Source organism: Balearica regulorum, chromosome 5 (assembly GCF_011004875.1).
Source record: "Balearica regulorum gibbericeps isolate bBalReg1 chromosome 5, bBalReg1.pri, whole genome shotgun sequence".
Taxonomy (NCBI): Eukaryota; Metazoa; Chordata; class Aves; order Gruiformes; family Gruidae; genus Balearica; species Balearica regulorum.
In genome coordinates this window covers 24,092,249-24,114,069 of record NC_046188.1, presented here as the reverse complement: position 1 = coordinate 24,114,069, position 21,821 = coordinate 24,092,249, and the positions used below count along the sequence as shown (strand labels likewise).

Below are 21,821 nucleotides of genomic sequence, written 5' to 3'. Positions count from 1 at the left end.
GGAGCTTGCTCCAGTGTGGGCTTCCCACAGGCCACAGCCTCCTTCAGGTGTCTCCACCTGCTCCAGCGTGGGGCCCTCCACGGGCTGCAGGTGGAATTGCTACACCCCCTCATCCTCCCTCCATGGGCTGCAGGGGGACAGCCTGCTTCACCATGGTCTTCACCGTGGGCTGCAGGGGGATCTCTGCTCCGGGGCCTGGAGCACCTCCTCCCCCTCCTTCTGCACTGACCTTGGTGTCTGCAGATGTTCTTACATCTTCTCACTCCTCTCTCTGTCTGCAAAAGCGCTCTCTAACTGTTTTTGTCTTTCTTAAATATGTTATCACAGAGGCGCTGATTGGCTTGGCCCTGGCCAGCGGCGGGTCCATCTTGGAGCCGGCTGGCATTGGCTCTATCAGACACAGGGGAAGCTTCTAGCAGCTTCTCTCAGAAGCCACCCCTGTAGCCCCCCCGCTACCAAAACCTTGCCACGCAAAACCAACACACCATCCAGAAACATCATTTTGTGATATGTGTTCTGGGATAAAATGTACTTATTGATGTAAATCTAGTATAACTTTCTTAGACTCTATTAAATAGTTTTGCTTGTCTGGTTCCGAAGAACTTAAGCTTTCTGGCCATGATCTAGCTGCCTTGTACAGTTGGATTTCTATTTGTGGTATAGTGTGACTTTGGCACAGGGGTGAGGAACTGCAGAGGTTACAGATTTCTCCTGTTAGGGACATATTCTCTGTAACTGCAATATATAACTCCCTGTCCTTTTAATCCAAGAATGACTCTCTTATTTTTCAGGTCACTGTAGAAAAACATTTTTTTTTCCTTTTGCTGGATGGTAAAATTGGCTAGCAATGAGATTTATTTGAAAGGGTATTTAACAAAAAAAAAAGGAGTTTATGTGAACTGCAGCATCCTTTAAAGAGAATAACAACATACATACTCATTTTTCTTTGCTGTCTTTCCATAGGATTTCCCTACTACACATGTTACAGCCTAGCTGAATGAGATACCACCTTCTTTGCCTGTGTTCCCCCTCAGTAAGAAGCAGTTACAGTAACATTGCTAATTAGGCAGTGTGCATACTGTGGACATACCCTAGGTATTTTTTCCTACCCCTTCCTTCAATTCTGTCTTGCTATGGAATATGTTACTCTTGTTAGTCCACACCATGACACAGATCGGAGTGGGTGTGTCCTCTCGTCCAGAGTTTCGCTTGAAGATGTGTACATTTTATTCTGCGTTATGTAACCAGTCCATTGAAAACTGGTCAAAATAAATGCTGTTCATGGGCTATCTGAATAAAAATACTGATTTTTCTTGTGTTGAACAGATACAGAGAAATAATCTGCATATCTGATGTTAATTTTACCAATGCAGTAAGGTGAGCTGTGGCAGTGCCTCTTATTGTCCTGGTCCTAGACTAACATTTTAACATGTTAATGTGACTTGCCAGTTTGGGCAGTGGGCCCAGACCTGATGTGCAACAAGTTCTGCTGTCCTCATTCTGCATTTCTTTTATATACCTACGTCAAAACCTGCTCTAGTACTATACTGAAATGTGCATAGATGCTTTTAATTTAGCACACACCATTATTCAATTTCACTTAACCATTTGACATGAGTGAGGGGTTCCAGTCCTGTAATCTGAACAATTAATGTTTTAAGTAATTGCCTGTCAACTGCGATGGGTGAGCAGCAAAACTGGACAAATATGGGTAGCACTAATGTTATTTCCCCAGGAGCATTGTTTGCAAGGGCAACTGTGGTTTTACCCTTTTGGAGAAGAAAGGGCTCCTCTTTCCCTTTTGGCCTATAATTCAAGGGGTGAAGTAAATGCCCTATAGCAAGGCTGCTTTGCCAAAGAACCTTAGAGCAATCAGCCCGGTTGGTGAGTGGTGGTCTTTCTGTGGTTTTAAATTATTTAAAAAAGAAAATAAAATTATTTTTTTAGGGGGTGGAGTTTGGGGTTTTGTGGGGGGTTTTTTGTTTGGGTTTTATTTTGGGTTTTTTGGGTTTTTCTTGGTTTCTCTCTTTTTTGAGACTGAAAGACTGAAACCAGCCTGGTGTTTGATACAGAAGCGTTGAGACCAATGTGATTAACTTTGAAAAGAATCCCAAGCACCTTGGGGCTGTTGTAAATCCAGGAGAGCAAAATTCTGTAATGGCTCCAGTCTTGAGACATTTCTGTCACCAGCTTGTTTTTCTGATGCTGTAGTGCCCTGTACAATGTGACATTTGGAAATTAATATCCTAGCCCGAGAGAGATGTCTACCCCAGTTTTAAATGCACATGACCTCTGGGCTCTGCGGAGGAGGGCACTTTGCCGAGTGGAAGAATTTGTGACTCTGACTTCCTTCTGAGCTAGGAAGGTGTAGGTGTGAGGATTGATTACAGATCATAATACACCTACACAATCTACTAGTCTGTATCACACCAGGTTGATTTTGGGGACTTTTCCCATTGAGCAAATACTAAACTAATTGGGGGTCTGGCTTTAACTGTTTTACCTATCACCATCCCCAGGCAAGGGACCTGAAACTCTTTATGCTGGGCAGAAACTCAATGACAATGAGTGGCACACTGTCCGGGTAGTTCGGCGAGGAAAGAGCCTCAAGCTGATGGTGGATGATGATGTTGCTGAGGGTAAGTGTGATGCATGAGTATTTTCTGTTAATATCTTTGTATCTCTGTTCCCAATCTCTTCTTTGCCATTACACCCATTCTCCCTGTTATTCCCTTGCCCCCTTCCTGTTACTTCTTGTATATTTAATGTTGCTATGTTGAAAACTAACATTCATCTTTGATAGACTAACTGTTCTTAGCCAGCACCAGAAACTTCTGTGATAACTATAATAATATGAAAGGTGGGATGAGGGGACAGATGAGCTCGTGCATTCCCAACAATGCAGAGGTGCTAGTAGCTCGCTCTCTTGTGCCAGGCTCTGTTTGGGGTACACTGAGTATACCTCATTTCTGAGCTGCAAATGTGGTGGTTTCCAAAGCTGTGGAATCAAAACCAAGGCTCTCTAGACCTTTTATGTGCACAAACTTTTCCTAGATAGTAAAACTGCATTTGATGGATGGGTTAGAAAATATGAACTTCTGTCTCTGCTGGTGGGTTGGGTTGTTTGTTTGGTTTTGTTTTGTTTTTCCCAAGCTCCTCTGCTCATGGCCCAGAGCCATCTAGAAGAAAAAGCAAATAGAGAAGCTTGTTCCCAAATTTGTTTTAGAAGTTAGGGAGGACCCTAACTCACCAGAGCGTATCATATCCTATAATGTATAAATCGTGTCAGTCTTTTTTTTTTTTTTTTCCCCCCCCTGCATTTCCTGGCAGCTTTTTGAGCTCCTGCTTCTTTCTGTAGAGAAATGTAGTTGGGGGCAGGGACAGATCAATCACTCAAGAAAGCTGGTGTCTCCCAAGTAATAAGATCTGCATTGAAATGATCAAGGTACTTTAGATTGTTTGGTGGGTTGTTTTGTGGTTTGGTTTTTTTTTTTTTTTATTTACAAAATTTTAGAGGGGATACTTTTCTGGTCCATTTCCCCACAGCTGCAAGAGCCAGAAACTTATTTTTCTTTTTTTGAAAGTCTAAAATTCGCATAGCTGTAGGGACTGGATTTTTGAGGAAAACACCAGCAGTCTGAAGTCTGATAATAGAATCATAAGGAAAGGTAACCCTGGATGCAACACTGATATGGGTATGTTCATGTAGTTGTGACCCATACTGTTTCGCCAAATGCTGACATCCTTTCTTCTGAGTAGAAGCTACTCAGAAGGCAACTAGAAGGAATGGCTGCCATAGGCAGTCCCAGAATGCTCTATCCTATCTCTGCAAAAAGTTTTTTTCTACTGTGTGAATACCATTAATTTTAAGTTATGTGGTAATTGGATTATTTGGAAAGTCGTGAGTCAGGATTTTGAAATAAGCCCAAAGTAGTGGGTTTGCAGGAAAATTACTTGATATATATTTTCCCTCTGAAGTAAATATATGCTGTGCTGTATAGGCTGAGAATTTGTAAGACAGAATCAGAAAAATATGAAAGAAGAATCTTTTCCTCTCCTTGTTGGAATTGACGGAGGCTTAGTCAACATCAGCTTGTAGGAAAATGAAATTTCATTTAAGAGGGAACTTTTTGAATTAATGAAACATGCTGATAAACATTTTATCCTGTTCATGTCTGCATTTAGAGAACAATTCTTCTGGATATGCTTTTTTAGTGAGCACCATGAGGTGGCACTCTCTGCATTACCAACTCAATCCCTGAAAAGCCATCTGTTTTTTTGAAGTCTCTTTTTCATGGAACTGAGTTTATAAATAATAATGATACAATCCTATACTAAAATAGGATGTGCATATGTACATGTATATGAATTACATAATTAAAGATGCATTACAGCTAAAAATATCTGTTAAAATAATGCCATCATGGCGAAGCCAAAAGTCAGAAAAGCCAGAGTTAAGATTTTCTGTGCAATCTGCATCCCACTTCCTTGGGCAGATGATGTAGTCGTCAATGATGTGGTCACATAGATTTTTCCATAGGATTCTTGCTGTCTTTAGGCATAGATCAGAAGTCTAAATTGGGCCCCCAGTAAAAATAAACAGCCTATTTGATTGCCACCACCTTTCTTATTGCTTGTTTGGAACAATATATGTCAAGTAAATTTTGCTCTAGAGCTGTTGGGGTTTTTGGGGGTTTTTTTGTGTGTGTGTTGTGTACTACTCATCAATATGTTTATACAGAACTAAGAAGCTGTAACTGGATTTATTCCCATGTATACGTTATATGAAGTGAGGAGGTGTCTTTTTTTCCAATTTTACAGGTTTTGAAAAAAAGGCATCAGATTAAAGTTGGATGTACTTGGTACCAATTTGGCATGATTTTTCAATCGTTTGCATGCACAAATATTCAGCATGTCTGTAAATTGGATCCTGTAAATTAGCTCAACCCTGCTACTTAGAGAATTTGGGCTAGACAATTAATGACCACCTGTGAAAATTTTGTAATGACATGACTGATTTGGCTTCCTGCAGGACATCTAAGGGGAGAGACAGAATCCAGCTCCTCTGGACAGCATTTTGCTGCTTAAGTGCAAAACCCTCCTCCCACATCCCCGCCCCCCCCCCCCCCCCCCCCCCCCCCCCGCCTCAGAACTTCAGTCATAAATGAGACACAAATATAGGAGTCATATTCCTCCCTACATCATCTTGCTAGCACCCAAATACCGCAGTGGAGGCTGGAATTTTTTCTGTCTGCTACCACTTGAATTAAAGAGCTGCTGATTGCTGTAGTAGTTACAATACTCTCTACAGAGCACAGTGGAGGAATTAGAGGAGAACTCTGCATGTGAGGCTGACAGCTGACAAGATCAGAAAATACTGGATTTCACTCCATGATTTCTTAAGAAAATGCAACTCTGCCCTGATTCTGGTCTTGTACTGTCACGTCCTTTTCAGCTTTTCACTGAACTGCTCCTAGCTTTCTGCGCTACCACTGCTATCACTGTCCTATTTCTCTTAAGCCAGTCCCAGTTTTCTCATTTTTCACCTTTTCTACAATTCTGAGTTCACTTCTTCCAATCTCACTCTCTCCTTTTCTAATGCCCCCTATATTTGGGTTCCCTGTCCCTGTGTACTCCAGATTTCACAGGCCTGACTTTTCTTTCCTACTCCTGCAACAACAACTTTGCATTTATCTAAGAGTAGAAGAGCTAAGGAGAGGAGTTTTCTTGCTCTTGGTTCTTGACATCTCTACCCTTTATTTTTCTAATGTTTTGAAGTAAAGAAGCAGGATTTATTTAAAAAGTGTTTTGTTTTATTTTTAAGAAAATACAAATCTTCTGGTTTGGAAAAATCAGAAATTTTCATTTGCTAACACTAAAACTGAAACAGCCCCTAACAATCACTGTAGTGGAAGCGAGATGGTTTGTCTAAAGAAACTTTCCCATATACAGCTTCAGTTCCTGTGAACTGGCATTTTTAAGACTAAAATATTATTTCTGTTAAAGAACTGTTTCAGGGTTTAAAAATGTTTGCATCAGTACTGACTCTTGAATTTCTCAATAGTCAGAAATATGTGACCCTTTTCAGCTGCTTGTAAGTTTGTCCAGCTGTATCTGCTTGGGTTGAAGCTTTCCATGTGAATGGTATTTGTATAATTGTCTAAATTTAGATCTACTGCTAAAATAGGGAATAAGCGAAAACCATAAATTGTTTTGCATAATATTTTCTCTTTGTATTTGGAATAGATACTTGAAAACTTTTTTCTAATAACAACTGTGCTTGTTTGCTGTCTTGGCAAAAACTTGATCACATTTGGACAAAGTATAAACTGAAAAATTGTACTTGATACATGATCATGAGAGGTGGGTTAGGAATATTTCAGTGTTTCAAGAGGACCTAAGCAAGAAAGAGACCATCACTTCATTTAATCTGACTCTCTATACACCACAAGGCAGGATGTGTCATCCAAGTGTCTTACGATTTCAGCTTTCATTCCATCCCCAACAGAGAAAAGAATATGTTGCAAATAGTAGGAAAAGTTTTCAAAGGCCTATTAATAAATCTTTTTTGGTTTTTTTGGTCGTTTAACACCTGGGAACTGTTCAGGTAAGAAATGTTAGGAGATTTCTGGCCATAGCACAGAATATGAGAAAGCTTGTCCCAGTTGATATGACCTGGGCGAATTAAGAGGAGTTTGTCCTGGACTCAGGTATGGTGATCGGTGTAACTCCCAGATATAATCCCAAAGACTCAGAAATACCTCTTGCAGTGTCTAGCCAAGAAATGCGTATATATGCTAACTGACCAGCAGATGCAATCAAGCAGGATATTATTGCTAAATTTTCTTTCTCTAGCACACTGGAAATATTTATTCAGGTCTTTATCCAAGTGTCAATTTTCCACAAAACTAGCATGAATTTAAATATTTTGACCCTTCTGTTCTTTAAAACCTGATTGAATTTGATAAGTATGTTAAAATGTTATTGGAGGTAGAGAGACCAACAGATAATGTGGCTGTTTTCTTTGGAAAACCACCTAAAATGAAGGACTTTACCTGTGCGGTAATTATATTAGCAACATACTATAAGGTTAAGTAAAGAAACAGACAAAAGTAAGGAAAAGTTGAAAGTAGATAGATCTGTGTTTGTATGCATTTTGATATTGTCTAATTTCATATTTGCTGCTGTCCTTTTTCCACAGGAGCTTTGATTTCCTGCTTACATTAAGAAAGGACAATACAGCAAATGAGTTGACACAGGCCTTGGTATTAAAGGAGGTGCTTGTTTTTAAGGTCCTCTTTGAAACATCTATAGTGAATGAGACATAGCACGGTAAAAAAGGGTAAAGGGAACTCTATGTAAGGCATGTGAATACAACCCAGAGGATTTGACTTCTACTTTAGAGTTCCTATGGAAAGCTGGATAAGTCACTTGAATTCAGATCTTTCACAGTTGATCACTAATTGTACCTGTCCTTTTGGGAGATACTCATTTGGGATTGTAGATCAGTGGTGGGTTGACCCTGGCTGGAGGCCAGGTGCTCCCCAAAGTTGCTCTATCACTCCCTTCCTCAACTGGACAGGAGAAAAAATATAACAAAAGGCTCATGGGCTGAGATAAGGACAGGGAGAGATCACTTGGCAATTACTGTCACGGACAAAGCAGACTTGACTTGGGGAAAATTAATTTATTACCAATCAAATCAGTGTAGGATAATGAGAAATAAAAGCAAATCTTAAAAACACCTTCCCCCCACCCTCCCCTTCTTCCCAGGCTTAACTTTACTCTCAATTTCTCTACCTCTTCACCCCCAGCAGCACAGGGGGATGGGGAATGGGGGTTGTGATCAGTTCACCACATGTTGTCTCTGCCGCTCCTTCCTCCTCAGGGGAAGAGTGTGAGGAGTCCTCCCCCTGCTCCAGCATGGGGTCCCTCTCACAGAAGACTGTCCTCCATGAACTTCTCCAATGTGAGTCCTTCCCACTGGCTGCAGTTCTTCACGAACTGCTCCAGCATGGGTCCCTTCCGTGGGGTGCAGCCCTTCAGGAATAAACTGTTCCAGCGTGGGTCCCTCACAGGGTCACAAGTCCTGCCAGCAAACCTGCTCCAGCGTGAGCTTCCTGTGGGGTCACAGCCTCCTTCGGGCGTACGTCTGCTCTGGCCTGGGGTCCTCCATGGGCTGCAGGGGGACAGCCTGCCTCACCATGGTCTTCTCCATGGGCTGCAGGGGAATCTCTGCTCGGACACCTTGAGCACTTCCTCCCCCTCCTTCTTTTGACCTTGGTGTCTGCAGAGTTGTTCCTCTCACATCTTCTCATTCCTCTTTGCTGGCTGCTGTTGTGCAGCAGGTTTTTCCCCTTCTTAACTCTTGTTATCCCAGAGGTGCTATCACCATCACTGATGGGCTTGGCCTTGGCCAGCAGCAGGTCCGTCTTGGAGCCAGCTGGCATTGGCTCTGTCAGACATTGGGGAAGCTTCTAGTAGCTCCTCACAGAGGCCACCCTTGTAGCTCCCCCTGCTACCATAAACCTTGCCACACAAACCTAATACAGGATCTTATTTCTAGAAGTGCTGAGCCTCAAAACCAGTGAGCGCTCCAAAGTTGTTACATGTTCCACTAAAATGGATGCTAAATATTTAATTTTTTAGATCCAAAATTATTTATATGTTGATCTGTCTGTTCCTCAGCTTTGTGTGTATAAAATTGAAAGTAATATTCCTTAATCTTGCCAGAGTGGTAGAAGATGAAGTGAATATTTGAAGACAATTTGCACACTGTGCTGCTGAACTGGCGGGTTGACCGTGGTTGGCTGCCAGACTCCCACCCAGCTGCTCTCTTACTCCCTCCCCTCAGTAGGACGGGGGAGGAAATAGGATGAGAAGGCTCATGGTTCAAGATAAAGACAGGGAAATCACTTATCAGTTACTGTCATGGACAAAACTTGGAGAAAACTAATTTAATTTATTGCCACCACCTTGGCTGTGGGGCTTAGCCACCCTCTGTGGTGGGTCCATTGGAGCTGGCCAGAACTGGCTGTGTCTGGCACAGGGCAGCCCTGGCCTCTCCTCACACGGGCCACCCCGCAGCCCCCTTGCAGCCAGCTCCTCGCCATGTAAACTCAATACAACACTGCAGAAAATGTCATGAGAGAAAACATGACAGAACATTTGTAGCAGAGTTTGAATAATGGTTGTACATTGAATGCTGAGAAAACAAATGTTGAATAATTCATGAATTTAATATTATTCCTGATGTATAGTAAATGATACAAGGCCTGTGTGGAAAGGATACTTGCTTGTGTGTCCAAATAGTTAAAGCTATCTTAATGAGGAGTTATAGAGGACTAAAATAAGGTGGTTTGTAATGGTTTTCATTCTGATGTTGCCCAACTTGTCTTTGTACTCAAACTAGTCTTTTAGCATACTGTTGTATTTCATCTGTCTGTGTAGGTTCTGTGTCTGTACTGATGCTTAGCATGCTTACTGAAACATTTAAATACGCTTCAAGAGTACTCTGACGTATTTGGTATACTTGAATAGCTTGAATATTTTAATTGAGGCGTTAAAGTCTGTCACAATTTGACAAATATCCCAAGTGGTAGGTTGATGATTTAAATATATGGAGGGCTTTTTGCCTGTTGCATTCTTGTGTGTTTCCCTCCTGCTGTGCTCTTAAAATGAAAGACATAATATCAGGAGAGAACAATGGAATAAATATTAGCAGGTTTATGACTGTTCTCACTTCTTGTTCTGCTCTTTTTCTATTAATTTATGTTTATTAAGTGTTTTGAGGAAGGGCACTTGTAAGAGTTGGTTCAGAAACATGAGTTGTTTGGTAGGTGGACTGTTGGATCAAATAGATCACTGCAGGCTTTAAGAAGGAAACCTAGTCATCTTTGCAAACAAGAAAGTCTGTGAAGCACAGGGAAAAATACAGAGCTTGCTGCCTATGGCCCTTTTAGTCTTGTTTTCTCTCTTCTGCCAGGTTTTGGCAACTGCTAGACTCAAGTGTCTCTACCAAGAGTCTGTGCATTCTTTCTGATGCGAGCTGCTGAACAGTCATCAACTAGGATTAAGTTAGTATGGCTATTAGCCTGGAAATAGCCAGAGGGCGAATGGCTCCGTATTACCTGTTACTAATCCCTGGACTTTCTGTGTGTTCTTCCTTGTTTCTGTCCTTCAGGTACAATGGTTGGTGATCATACCCGCTTGGAGTTCCACAACATTGAGACAGGGATCATGACAGAGAAACGGTACATCTCTGTCATCCCCTCCAGCTTCATTGGCCACCTCCAGAGCCTGATGTTCAATGGGATGCTCTACATTGACCTGTGCAAGAATGGTGACATTGACTATTGTGAGCTGAAGGCACGCTTTGGTCTCCGCAACATCATAGCTGACCCTGTGACATTCAAGACCAAGAGCAGCTACCTGAGCTTGGCCACCTTGCAGGCTTATACATCCATGCACCTCTTCTTTCAGTTCAAGACCACCTCAGCCGATGGTTTCATCCTCTTTAACAGTGGTGACGGCAATGACTTTATCGCAGTTGAACTAGTCAAGGGGTAAGTGACTTTCTGCTATATTCTACCTGCTTATTTATAGATAAACTTACTTAAAGGTAAGCTTAAAATGCTTGCATAAAGAGAAATTCACCTAATACTCATGTTTTCTGTTTGCTGAGGTATATGACAAAGCACTTAGACATAAACACTGAAGCTTAAGACTCCTGATTTTATCACTGACTTCCCCATGTGGCTGAGGGAAAGACAATTTTACAGTGTGAAACATTAATGTTTTGAGTCCTTTGGATCTAGTTAGGCTAACATTTTGTCCTGTTAACCTTGCAGAATAGCACAGAGGAGGAGGAAGTGTGCTGAGGTCTCTGAGTCTCTCTTCCCCCTCTTATCTTTTTTTCCTGTAACAGACTTGTGTCTCCTGCAATTTCCATTGAAGGAAAAAAAGAGCATATGGGCTGCTGAATTTGTATTTCTGCTGGTGATGCTTGAGGAAAAGCAAACTCAGCTTGCTTTTGAGTCATTATATTCTTTTCATAAGATCAATAGCTTATTAAAATATATTCTTTGTTAGCTGAACAAATTTTGATCTCTCGTCCACTGTGACTAGATGAGTATATGTTTTCCACAAATACAGTTTACTAGTCCTGTTTATTTCAAGATAACGATAGTTCAATCTGTTTCACTTTTAACTTTGCACATATTTCTGTAAGTGGGACACTGAGTAATAAAAAAAGGAAGAGTAACGAGCTCCTCGTGCTCTGTTGAGAATTGAATTTTGTTGTCTTTTTTTCCTTTCTAAGTAGAATATTTCTCTTCTATCCTCAGGTGGATTTCTGTGTTTGAACTATATAAATAATTCAGGATAACATTCCCAAGACTTCACTCTTTGTTAGGGTCTTTATTTTTTGCCTAAAGTTTTACTAATTGTTTTCAGCTGTTTGAATAAATCTTGGATCTCATGTGAATTTTAGTATAATATTTTTTGAATGAGTTTCCCGATTAACTTCTTAAGGGAGTTATTCAAAACCCAGAATGAATCTGGGGAATATATGCCCCAAATAAGTAAATCTAGTGTTACTCTCCAGTACATTTATTGATGTTACCAATTTTAAAAAACAATTATATGTATAGACCAGGTTTTTGTGGATCTGTGAGAACTTTGTGAAAAAGAGGAATGCTTTATGGTTAGAATCTAATTACTCCAAATGTCATCTCAAAATCCTAATCCTTACACTTTCTTGGTGGAAAGAAAACAACTATATCTTTTCAAATTAGTGGCTAATATTTCGGCTTACTAGAACTTTCTAACCCAGAGATACTTCCCTTTATGACTTCTGCAAGTTAATTTATCAACACTGGCTAGGATAAGGGTCAGTAGTGCTGGAGTTCTCACCCAATTTTAACTAGTTCTTGCTATGTTTACAGGTATATACACTATGTGTTTGACCTTGGAAACGGACCTAATGTTATCAAAGGCAACAGTGATCGTCCTCTTAATGACAACCAATGGCACAATGTCGTGATCACCAGAGATAACAGTAATACACACAGCCTAAAGGTGGACACTAAAGTGGTCACTCAGGTTATCAATGGTGCCAAAAATCTGGATCTTAAAGGTAAACTCTACAAGACTGACAGTTTCCCCCTTTATTCTTGCAGGGCTCAACCAGTCAATAAGAGAAAACTTGCAGGAACCATGCATTACAGAACAATTAAACATGGAATTTGCTGATTTGGGCTTTAAATTTCATGTTTCCCTTTCTGTTTAGCAACTTGCTGTAGCAGAATAGTTTGTCATATTTTGCTTTTTCAGAAGTTGTCATCCTACAGTTTTTCCTAGTTAGGATGCAATTACAGCTGGGTTTTTTGGGGGGATGGTCAGGTGGTGGTTTTTGGGGTTTTTTTGTGGGTGTTGGTTTTTTGGTGGGTTTTTTGTTTGTTGTGGGGGTTTTTTTGTAAAGAAGGCAGGAACTTCTTGCACAAGATCTTACTTTGCTTTTAACTTTTTCTGAGCAGCTCTTCAGCTTGTTATATTCATGTTGGGGGGGAGAAGCCACTCTAGTACGTATGTAATCTCCTCCTCCTTGTATGTTTACCCCTTTCTCCTCTAGGTGATCTCTACATTGCTGGCCTAGCTCAAGGCATGTATAGCAACCTCCCAAAGCTAGTGGCCTCACGTGATGGATTTCAGGGCTGTCTAGCATCTGTGGATTTGAATGGGCGTCTGCCTGATCTAATCAATGACGCCCTGCACCGCAGTGGGCAGATTGAGCGTGGATGTGAAGGTATAATTGATTTCAGAGAAGTTCCCCTCTCAAGCACTCCCCTCTTACTTCATTGCTGCTGCTGTGTATCTACCGTCCACCTTACTGTCCATTTCATGAGTTTGCTTTCACTGTGCCATTCTTCACTACACTAATGTCTCCCAAATGCTCCCAAATGAAGCTTAAGGATAGCTAGCTTCTGTAAGTGGCTTAGCATCTGTTCTCTTGCATACTCCATCCCCTATAAAGTGGTACCTCCAGTAATGGAGAGGTTGGTACTGGGATGGACTACTATTTACTTTTCTCAGAGTGGTTTATTAAAATCAGAGTACTCTCAAAATACTTTGAAAGAGGTTCTGAGCCTTCAATTCACTTGTGCTTCACAGCATCCTTTTTTTTGGGGATCCACAGAAGTAAGTATTTTGAATACCAAGTAGAAGCAAGGGAAATGGAAGGTAGAAGGAACTGAAGGGTGAAGTTCCTTTTTGAGCAGATGGGCCTCCAATGAAAGCACTAGCGGCATTGTCTTTATTGTCTGGAAAACATTTCTCTTCTGTAGTTTCTCATTTCCAGCTAGCTTAGAAACAAATGTGATGAGTGACTTTTTTGAAGCATGCAAATAGTAGTGATTTCTTGAAGCTTCTTTAAATAATTCACTGTTCCTGCTAAGCTCCCATGAATTAAAAGAATATTGACATCAGCACCACTGACTCAGTAACATGCGTGTGACATGAATTTGCAAAGCACTTTGGGATACTTACATGAAAAATCACCATTATTTCTAGTTCCACTGAATACCAGTCTGCTGTGTTGGCTACCAGTCATTAGAGGAAGATAATTTTATCAGTAAAGTTGTCTAGTATGCATGTTTGCTCAGAAGATGTATGTCCCAAACTGATACTTCAAGACAGGACTTTACAAAGTGAAATTAGTCCTTGATTGTCTTTCCCTGCTGTGTCAAGATGACAGGTTACATCATGTTGAAACCTTGCCACCTGTCGAGACTGACCCTTCTTAGGATTGAAAGTGCTATCTTTTGAGTATTCATCAAGCACCAAATTGGCAGTCCAATTAAATCTGATCCCTTCCTTGTCTCCCAGTGTTCTGGAGTTGGCAGGGAGTTTCTGTGCCTCAGTCCCCCTTCCATACTTCCACAATAATATTCTGGTATGTAAGAATTTTGTGTCCCATCACAGGCACTCACTCAATCTGAACTCCAATTTCACAGCATTGCTAAGTGCTGCACAGCTATAGGCTGTTCTCTTTTCTGTCTTTCTGCTGTATTTAATAGTGTCTGTTAACCATGTTACTTGTGGAAATCAGCATAGTGTAGCAGAACTTGCGACTTTGCCCATTTGTGGCAGAGCCAAAATGCCAAGAGAAGCGCACCTTTTCTGTGTTGTTTACGAGGTTTGAGGGGAAGAAATGCATTTCGAGTTTTTTGAAAATGTCTTTTCTGATTATCCTCAGTGCACTAAATCTCTTCTTTAATGTTAGTGATTTCTGGTAATTCTTTTTTAAAATTAACTTGATCTGTTGGCTATATAGCCTGTGTGTTATCTCTACTAGCTCTTCTCCTTCTGAGGATCTCTCATTAGACTAACCTGTTTTTCTGTGTGTGGCTCAGGAACAGAGTCATGATGCTTTCCCAGGAGACTCTGCACCATTATTAGAGCTGTGGCGTTTCCTTCTTCTGTACCCAGTGCAGTTTTAGTGTCCTGTTACTGAAGTTGCATAATGCCAGTGCCACTCCCAAAACATGTAGTGTGGCACTTTGTGTGCCAATCTGGTACCAGCACATCTGCTGCCTAAATGTGGAGATTGGTTCACTCTTAGAAATGTCAGGAATGTGAGCTCCCTCTCTCTTCTAAAGCCCTTCAGAAAAGATTCAAAGTTGGAGACAGACCTAAAAAAGTGGGTGGTAAGGTCAATGGTGGCCCTCATTGCCATTGGAAGAACTTGATTTTGCAAAGCACTACCTGTGCTATCTTCCTGAATGGTCCCTGCTCAGTACCAAGGGAACTGCTGAAGAGGAAGCCATTTTCTTTGCCAACATATTTAGAATTAGTAAAAACCTGAGAATTAGGTCACCAGAAAACTGTTTCATTTGTGGGTTGTTTTTTTTTTAATCACAGCAATCCCAAAGGCTTCATCTCACATCTTGACTGGTGCCTGTTCTTAGAGTTGCCACTGAACATCACACCTATCTCCCCTTTCTCCAAGAAAAACTCTAAGCATGTTAGGTCCTTATTTAAGTCTCTGTTTCGTTTCCATATGAAGTGGTCTTGGGTGCAGCCTTAATAATGTTTTATAAGGGCTCAAGTCCCAAGCAGTTCTTGCTGTCTTGTGATGTCTAAACATGTTTGTAATAAACAATTGCAGGCTTTTTGGGGGAATAGTTGTGCTGCATGTTGATTTGCAGGACATGTTCTTATTTCATCATGAAGGGCAGTACATGATGAGTACAGGGACCATGTACATGATGAGAACATGCATGTTTAAAAAAATATCATTCCATCCCCACGTACGAATCTTGCCTTCCAAATGTGGTATGAGAGAGATTTCTGCTAATGCTTGTCTCTTGTCATGGCTTTGCTTTCAGAAGCAGAGGAGATACAAGGTGGCAGCTGTTTTCTCTGAAACTGTCAGTTTGATCTCAGGACAGAATTGAGAGGATGTGGGGAGGAAGGAAGCCTGGAGAATAGTAGAACGTGAGGTGTAGGTCAGCAGACAGCACTGTCCCATCTAAGACAGACCAGTACCACTACAAAGGGGTGACATCATCGCATCCTGTTTGCATTTGTTATCTCTATTCATGTATTTCAGTACTGTATTCCGTACCACCAATTAAGAGTCACAAGTTTTAACAGAAAAATAATATTCTTTGTCTTGGTTCTACTGCCACCTCCTCTTATTCAGTTTGAGCAAGCCATTGAACTTCCTTGGACACTCTGTTCCTTTTACGTGCTCAAGCATAATTCAGCCTTCCTGTACACCAAAGCACAAATCTACCACATTATACAAATAGCTGTGTTCCAGTGGTGGGTAAGGCAATGCTCCTATTTGAGCAGGAGCAGGAAGCACTTTCAATATAAATGATTTGTATGTGTCAGCTTTTTCTCTAGGACCTGGAGAATCCCAAAGCATTATTAGGCCATATATCGGAGTCATTAACTGAAATGAAGGCATCCTTGAGACTGAAAGTGGCTGGTGTTTAATAGTGTACACTAATGCTAAAAAAAAAAAAAAAAGAAAAAAAAAAAAGGCAGTTCAACACCTAAGGCAAGAAATACTTTATCTGATTGCCTCTCAATTTTATTTCTATAATTGCTTTAAGTTATCTATGGTGGGATTTCTTTAGCATGGCACAGCTAAGTGACTTCTTTATCCTGTTTGTTAGCTGAACAGTTTCCTCTTTCATTATGCAGCTTCCTTGTGTGCTGTACAAACTTAAGACTTCAGCTTTGGAAGTCTCCTGCTTGATCACTGATGTGCTGGACAAGATGATAGCTGCTACACTGATTTCATTCTAAAATCAGTTATTCTCGCTGAGCACTTCATTCCTAGTCTTACTACTAGATGAATGGATTAGCTTATTCCATCCACAAAAGACAAGTCTGAGTGACTCACTGCTTTTTCCTCACTTGTCCTGGAAGAAGTTAAGCAGATGTCAAAACTTTTGTGGAGTTTAAAGACGTTGCCCTAAATATTACTGGGTACTTCCTACATTTGGAGTATTTTTTCACCTCTTTATTAATTTGCCTTATCTTCTCCTGTGTTCTCCTTTCCTTTATTTGGACATTCTTCTGCGGCTTACCATGGGTGCTAGAGCTATCTGAAATTCAGCTGCACGTTCTAAACACTCACGTTCACCCCATCCTGCCCCCAGCCAAACCAACCTAATGGCAATTGTTAAAGAACATTGTATTTCTTCTACAAGATGTTTTCTATGTGCTTTAGAGATATGGCTCCTTCCTCTCCTCTTCACCTTTCCTCACCTGTTCCACTGATAACAGCTTCTCACACAGGAAAGTGATTAATATTAAACTGTCTGACACTGTTCCAGATGTTTTGGGACCTTTTTTGTCCTAATTTAATCTTCTTCCAGATCCTAGAGTAAAATCATAATCTTGTGCTACTTTCTATGAAATAGTATAGTTAACCTTTGGAATTCACTGGTGTGTGAAAAGCATGAATGACACGTACAGGCTGGATAATCAGAAATGCATTTTGCATACTAAACAGTATGTGGAAAAGAGAAAATCTAATCTCATGCTTAAAATCTCACAGCAGGATAATGTCAGAAAGGATTTCACCCTTCATCTGCTCAGTAGTGAAACATCAAATCCAGCGATACTTCACTTTCTCTGTGGAATCAAAGGTTGTCCATTGAGGAGAGGAGCGTTAATTTACTCCATGATGGTTTGACAGCTCTCCTTTATGCTTTTTTTTTCTTTCCATTGTCACTGTGCTACTGGAATTATGGAACAAATACAAGCTTTGCTCCAGCTCCAGGATCAGGGCAGTTAGGAAACGTGCTTATTTGTTACACAGTACTTTGTTAGACTATGTGTCAAAGATGATGCATGGAGAAATGCAACCTCCTCCTCTTCCCACTCCTCCCCTCTTTCTTTTGTGTTTTGTTTAAAGAACTCTGGGGATTTTATGGCTCTATGTAGTAGAGGAGTTCCAGAAGTGGGAAGAAAAATCTGACTAGCTCAAAAGGAAAGTTAATTGCCATCTTGAGTTGTTTGTGAGCTGTAAAACAATAGCAAAGATTCAAAATGTTAAACTTCATAGGAATCACAGAAAATGGCATCCGTACATGCCAGTTCTAATTTATTGGGTTGTAAATGTAAAAGGAGACAGTGGGAGAAAGGGAGAGCTACCAATGTCTCTTCAATATCAGCTGTGATATTAGAACTTTTTAAGAACAGAAGGTTATAAAGGTGAGTATGCACTTCTTAAATACCCATCTTCAGAACAATGAGGTCAGTGATTTGGTGTTTTGTTGTTCCCATTGTGCTGCATAATAAAAATATGTAACCTTCAGTGGCAAGGGATTCAGGAGCTGCTGCCTGTAGTCTCATCTTTGTCCTCGGCTTTTTCCATGCCGAAAGAGAAAACTTAGAATCAAGGTATAACACATCAAAAATCTATGTGGCTTCCTTGTGAACTGGACTCCATTAAAAAAAAAAAAAAAAAATCATAATCCTGTGCGGAAGAGCATCAGTGGTATTGTTTGTTTTGCTTTTCTATGCTCTGCGATTCTCAAAAACTGTACGTGGATCTTCAGTCAGTCACACTTGGTAGACTTACGATTCTCTTTTGCCATGAGGACTATGATTTGACCACAGATAACAAGATCGTTCCCATGTAGGTTAAAGAGTGAGCTTGTACTACTGTAATTTCTGTTGATTTGCTGAGATTGACAAAGATTGTATGGGTCTAAAGCCTGGGCTGTCTATTTGCCTGTCGATGCAAGTCTTCTTAAGGACGTGGTGAAATCCATGAGCAGGCAGCACCCTGTGAGGGGACAAGGTTTCACTGTCACTTTACATCCAGCATCAAGTTCAGTTCTTGGGATAAAAAGAGGTTGTTGTCTTTCAGAGTTATCAGTCCTCTATGGTTTTCTGGCAATAAATCCACTTTGAACAAAAACCCAGGTCAATCTGTGCTCTTATGAGAGATTTAAGTTCAGATCCAGAGCCTGGATGTAGAAATAAAAGAAAAATATTCTTGACTAATGTGCTGAAAGTCAAATAGATTTTTTTACTTAAATGGATTCTAAGTATTTCTCAAATGAGACAAAATCTCTCTTAATTTATTTGGTAAATGCTGAGATGGGCATTAAGAATGTGGTTTGGTTTTTTTTTTCCTTTCTCTTTCTACTATCTGTAAATTCTTTGACCTTGTGCGTGTGTGAATGAAATGCATTTCCTCTATTATATGTGGTTTTGTTATCTGTTACTTGGGTTAAGGTAGCCATGTCCTTCGGTGTCCTTGTTGCTTATGTTGTCATTCTTGCATGTATTGATTATGCACGTTGGCTGTGATGGTTATACTAATTGCTTTTATTTATTTGAAGTGATGTGACCCTGGTTTATCTGCCTCTATACTAACCTGTTGTTTATTTTTTTGCCTTTTTTTGGTTTTTTTGTTTGTTTTGTTTTGTTTTTTATTTTTTGCTAACAAAGTTGAGTTGACCAAAGCTGACCTGCAAGGTAGAGAAGGTTCTTCTTCCCCATTACTGGTTTGAACTGAAAGATGCTTTTATGTAACATTTGGTGCCTTTCGCTGGATGCAGTCACACCTCTGAGACAGGAACAGAATGATAAATCCCAGCCCCCTCTGGAGGGGATATCTGGGTTGAAGAATGACATGGCAAACAATAGAGGTGTTTTTGTTGACCTGGGAGGTTTGACTGTATCAATCTCTGAATATCCATAAGAGCACAGGTTGATTTCCTGAAATGCCTATTGTTCAGGCTGTGTATAGAGATATAGAAGGCCCTCAGAACTTTACAAAACAAAAAGCTGACTTGGAGTCTTCACTACTGAGCTTAAGGAGTGAGAGCAGGAGGTAAAAGCTAGGTTTTTTTAACTTAGACTTTGAAAAAAACCACACAGAAATAACTTTCTGGAATTTCAGTTAAAAAAAAAATAATCTACTAATTACAAATTCCCTTCTTAGTTAGATGGCATTTTACAAGCCATAATTGATCAAACATATGAGCGGTCATGCCTGATCCTTTTGTACCTGCTAATTTTTGTACCTCTTGTAGGTCTTTTTTAGAACCTTTTCGTGGATAATCTGATTTCTTACAAATCAGATAGGGCTCTTTCACAATGTTGATCCTCACATGAAATTTCTATTGACATCTCTCATTACTATTGTCTGCTAAGTAAAAAAGGGATCAATCAATAATGTTTGAGGTTGCCGAAAGGCTGAGGACTATGTGGATGGTGTTAAAATACTAAAGCTACTCAAATGAAAGCCATTAAAAAAACTGATAGTAGCTTAAGTAGAAAAGGGGGGGGGGAAATTGGAAGAAGTCAAGGAAGATGTCTCAAATTGGAAAAGCCAGATAGTAATAGAGAGCATGCCACTTGAATTACAGAGAAGTGATGGGATAAAGAGTACTGACAGAAAACCAGTTTGATGAAGACTAATTCTTAGGAGACATATAATGAAGGAAGGATTAACAGTACAATTACATACAAATAAACCCTATTTCCCTGGAACATAAGTGAGGAAAACTGCTTATTAGAAATTAATAGGATTTTGATACTAGTATAACCAGAGAGATGTTTTCCATGGTGTTGAAAGTTTCATTATCACTATATATATACACTTCCCAACTTATCTAGAGAGACTGCAATAGAGTACAAATTAATTTGTTCCTGAACATTGTAAAAGTTTAAGAAAATGCTCCTCCTTTTTAATGGAAAAGGAGAGAATGGTCTCAGTGCAAGGGGAAGTCAGAGGCATTGAACAATGTGTCTCTGTTTAACAGTCCTGAAGCCACAGATGGTATCTGTTATGGTATCAGCCTAATCACCTTGAAATTTTGTGTTGAAGCCATAGGTTTAGTCTAAGGTTTTGTTGTGGGAGAAAACACATAGAGTGTTCCCGTTTCACTCCCTGAGATAGAGACAAGACTTCCCAACATTTTACATATCATTGGAATTAAGGTTTTGTGGCTTTAATCATGTGCTTCATAAGCTCATTTTCTATTCACCATGTTTACTGTGAAGAAATTGGTGGTATTGCTGATCCGATCTAATGCAATAGATTCAATTTTCACATTAAAATGTTCCTATTCTGTATTACAGGTGTAGGTAGGGAGCAGTTACATTTGCTTCAGAATATCATGTGTGTTCTTAGGTAGGGTTTGGCATTCTACATCTCAGTAGAACAGGATAAAAATATATTTGGAGGAACCAAGGAAATTTTAATAGGTAGACAGTTTATCACTGCAGTAGTTATTAATAGACAGAAGCATATTAGGAGGCGCCCTCTTACCCAACAGGTAAAGATACTGACAGCCTGAGATAATTTTAGCCATTGGATGTATAAGAAACATGGAATCTGAAAGATTTGACAGCTTAGAGGTAGGCAGCAGTTAGTATGATGTATTGTGCTCTATGCATGTGGAGCACGTGACTGACCACATTTTGTTGGCATCTCTGACCTATTCCCAGCTGTAAAAAGTTGAAGTACTGTGTCTTACAGAGGTTGGGGATTTAGAGAGTGTTAGGTGCTGCCTTTAGTGGATTTCTGAAGTTTATGCAAATGAAGATGTTAAAAGATGAGATTTGAAAGAATAGGAAGGATACGTGGGCTGGGACCAATGTGAGGAAAAAAAGCATTCTGGAAGTACACTGCAGTCTAAATAGCTTTAGGATTAAGATGTTCTGTGCCATCCATTCAAATTGTGGCAGGGAATTTGTGACTTGCATTAGACATCAGCAAGTATCGTGTCTCTGGCTGCAGCCACTGTTGTTCTCTCTAGTCACATGTGTGTCCATCAGAACTCAGAATACATGCCCAGGACTTCCTGCTTGATTTTTGACATCCATTGAAGTGGATGCAGCATGAAGAAGAGGTCCCAGAACAAACAGATTTGTCTGTTGTTTTGATTTTTTCCAGAGTCCTCAGAATCTAAAGGCTTGTCAGAACTGTGAATATTATTCCAGCTCAAGCTCATATTGTTAGAGAGGTCTTAACCCTATAGGAATATTTGCCCTTCAGATGGAGACATTTCGTCACATTGAAGCTTGAGGGGAAATGTTTGTCTTGAGTACGTAATGTGGATTATTGGCTTTTCAGGAAACCAACCTTTGCTAAATAGGTTTCACTGTTTCAGAATAGGCCACGAGGCCTGGTACTTTTGTACTGCTATGATTTGTAGTGGGGAAGGGTGTTTTTCCAATTGACTGTATTTTCCTTTTTCACATACAGCCCTTTCTGTTTTTCCTTTCTGCTTTTAGTTTCTGTGTCTGAATACTGTTCACTTCCTCTACTTCATTTGCAC

General features: G+C 40.2%; 1 protein-coding gene across 2 annotated transcripts in view; it reads left to right on the top strand.

Annotated features, from left to right (window-relative positions):
- The window catches only part of NRXN3 (neurexin 3), a 1,011,514-nt gene that overhangs the window by 435,530 nt on the left and 554,163 nt on the right, over nucleotides 1-21,821 (top strand). For both annotated transcript variants that reach the window (XM_075753769.1, XM_075753770.1), the window contains 4 exons: nucleotides 2,520-2,639; nucleotides 10,184-10,565; nucleotides 11,946-12,136; nucleotides 12,632-12,805. In XM_075753769.1, the coding sequence (XP_075609884.1) occupies nucleotides 2,520-2,639; nucleotides 10,184-10,565; nucleotides 11,946-12,136; nucleotides 12,632-12,805 (867 nt within the window). The remainder of the gene's footprint in view (nucleotides 1-2,519; nucleotides 2,640-10,183; nucleotides 10,566-11,945; nucleotides 12,137-12,631; nucleotides 12,806-21,821) is intronic.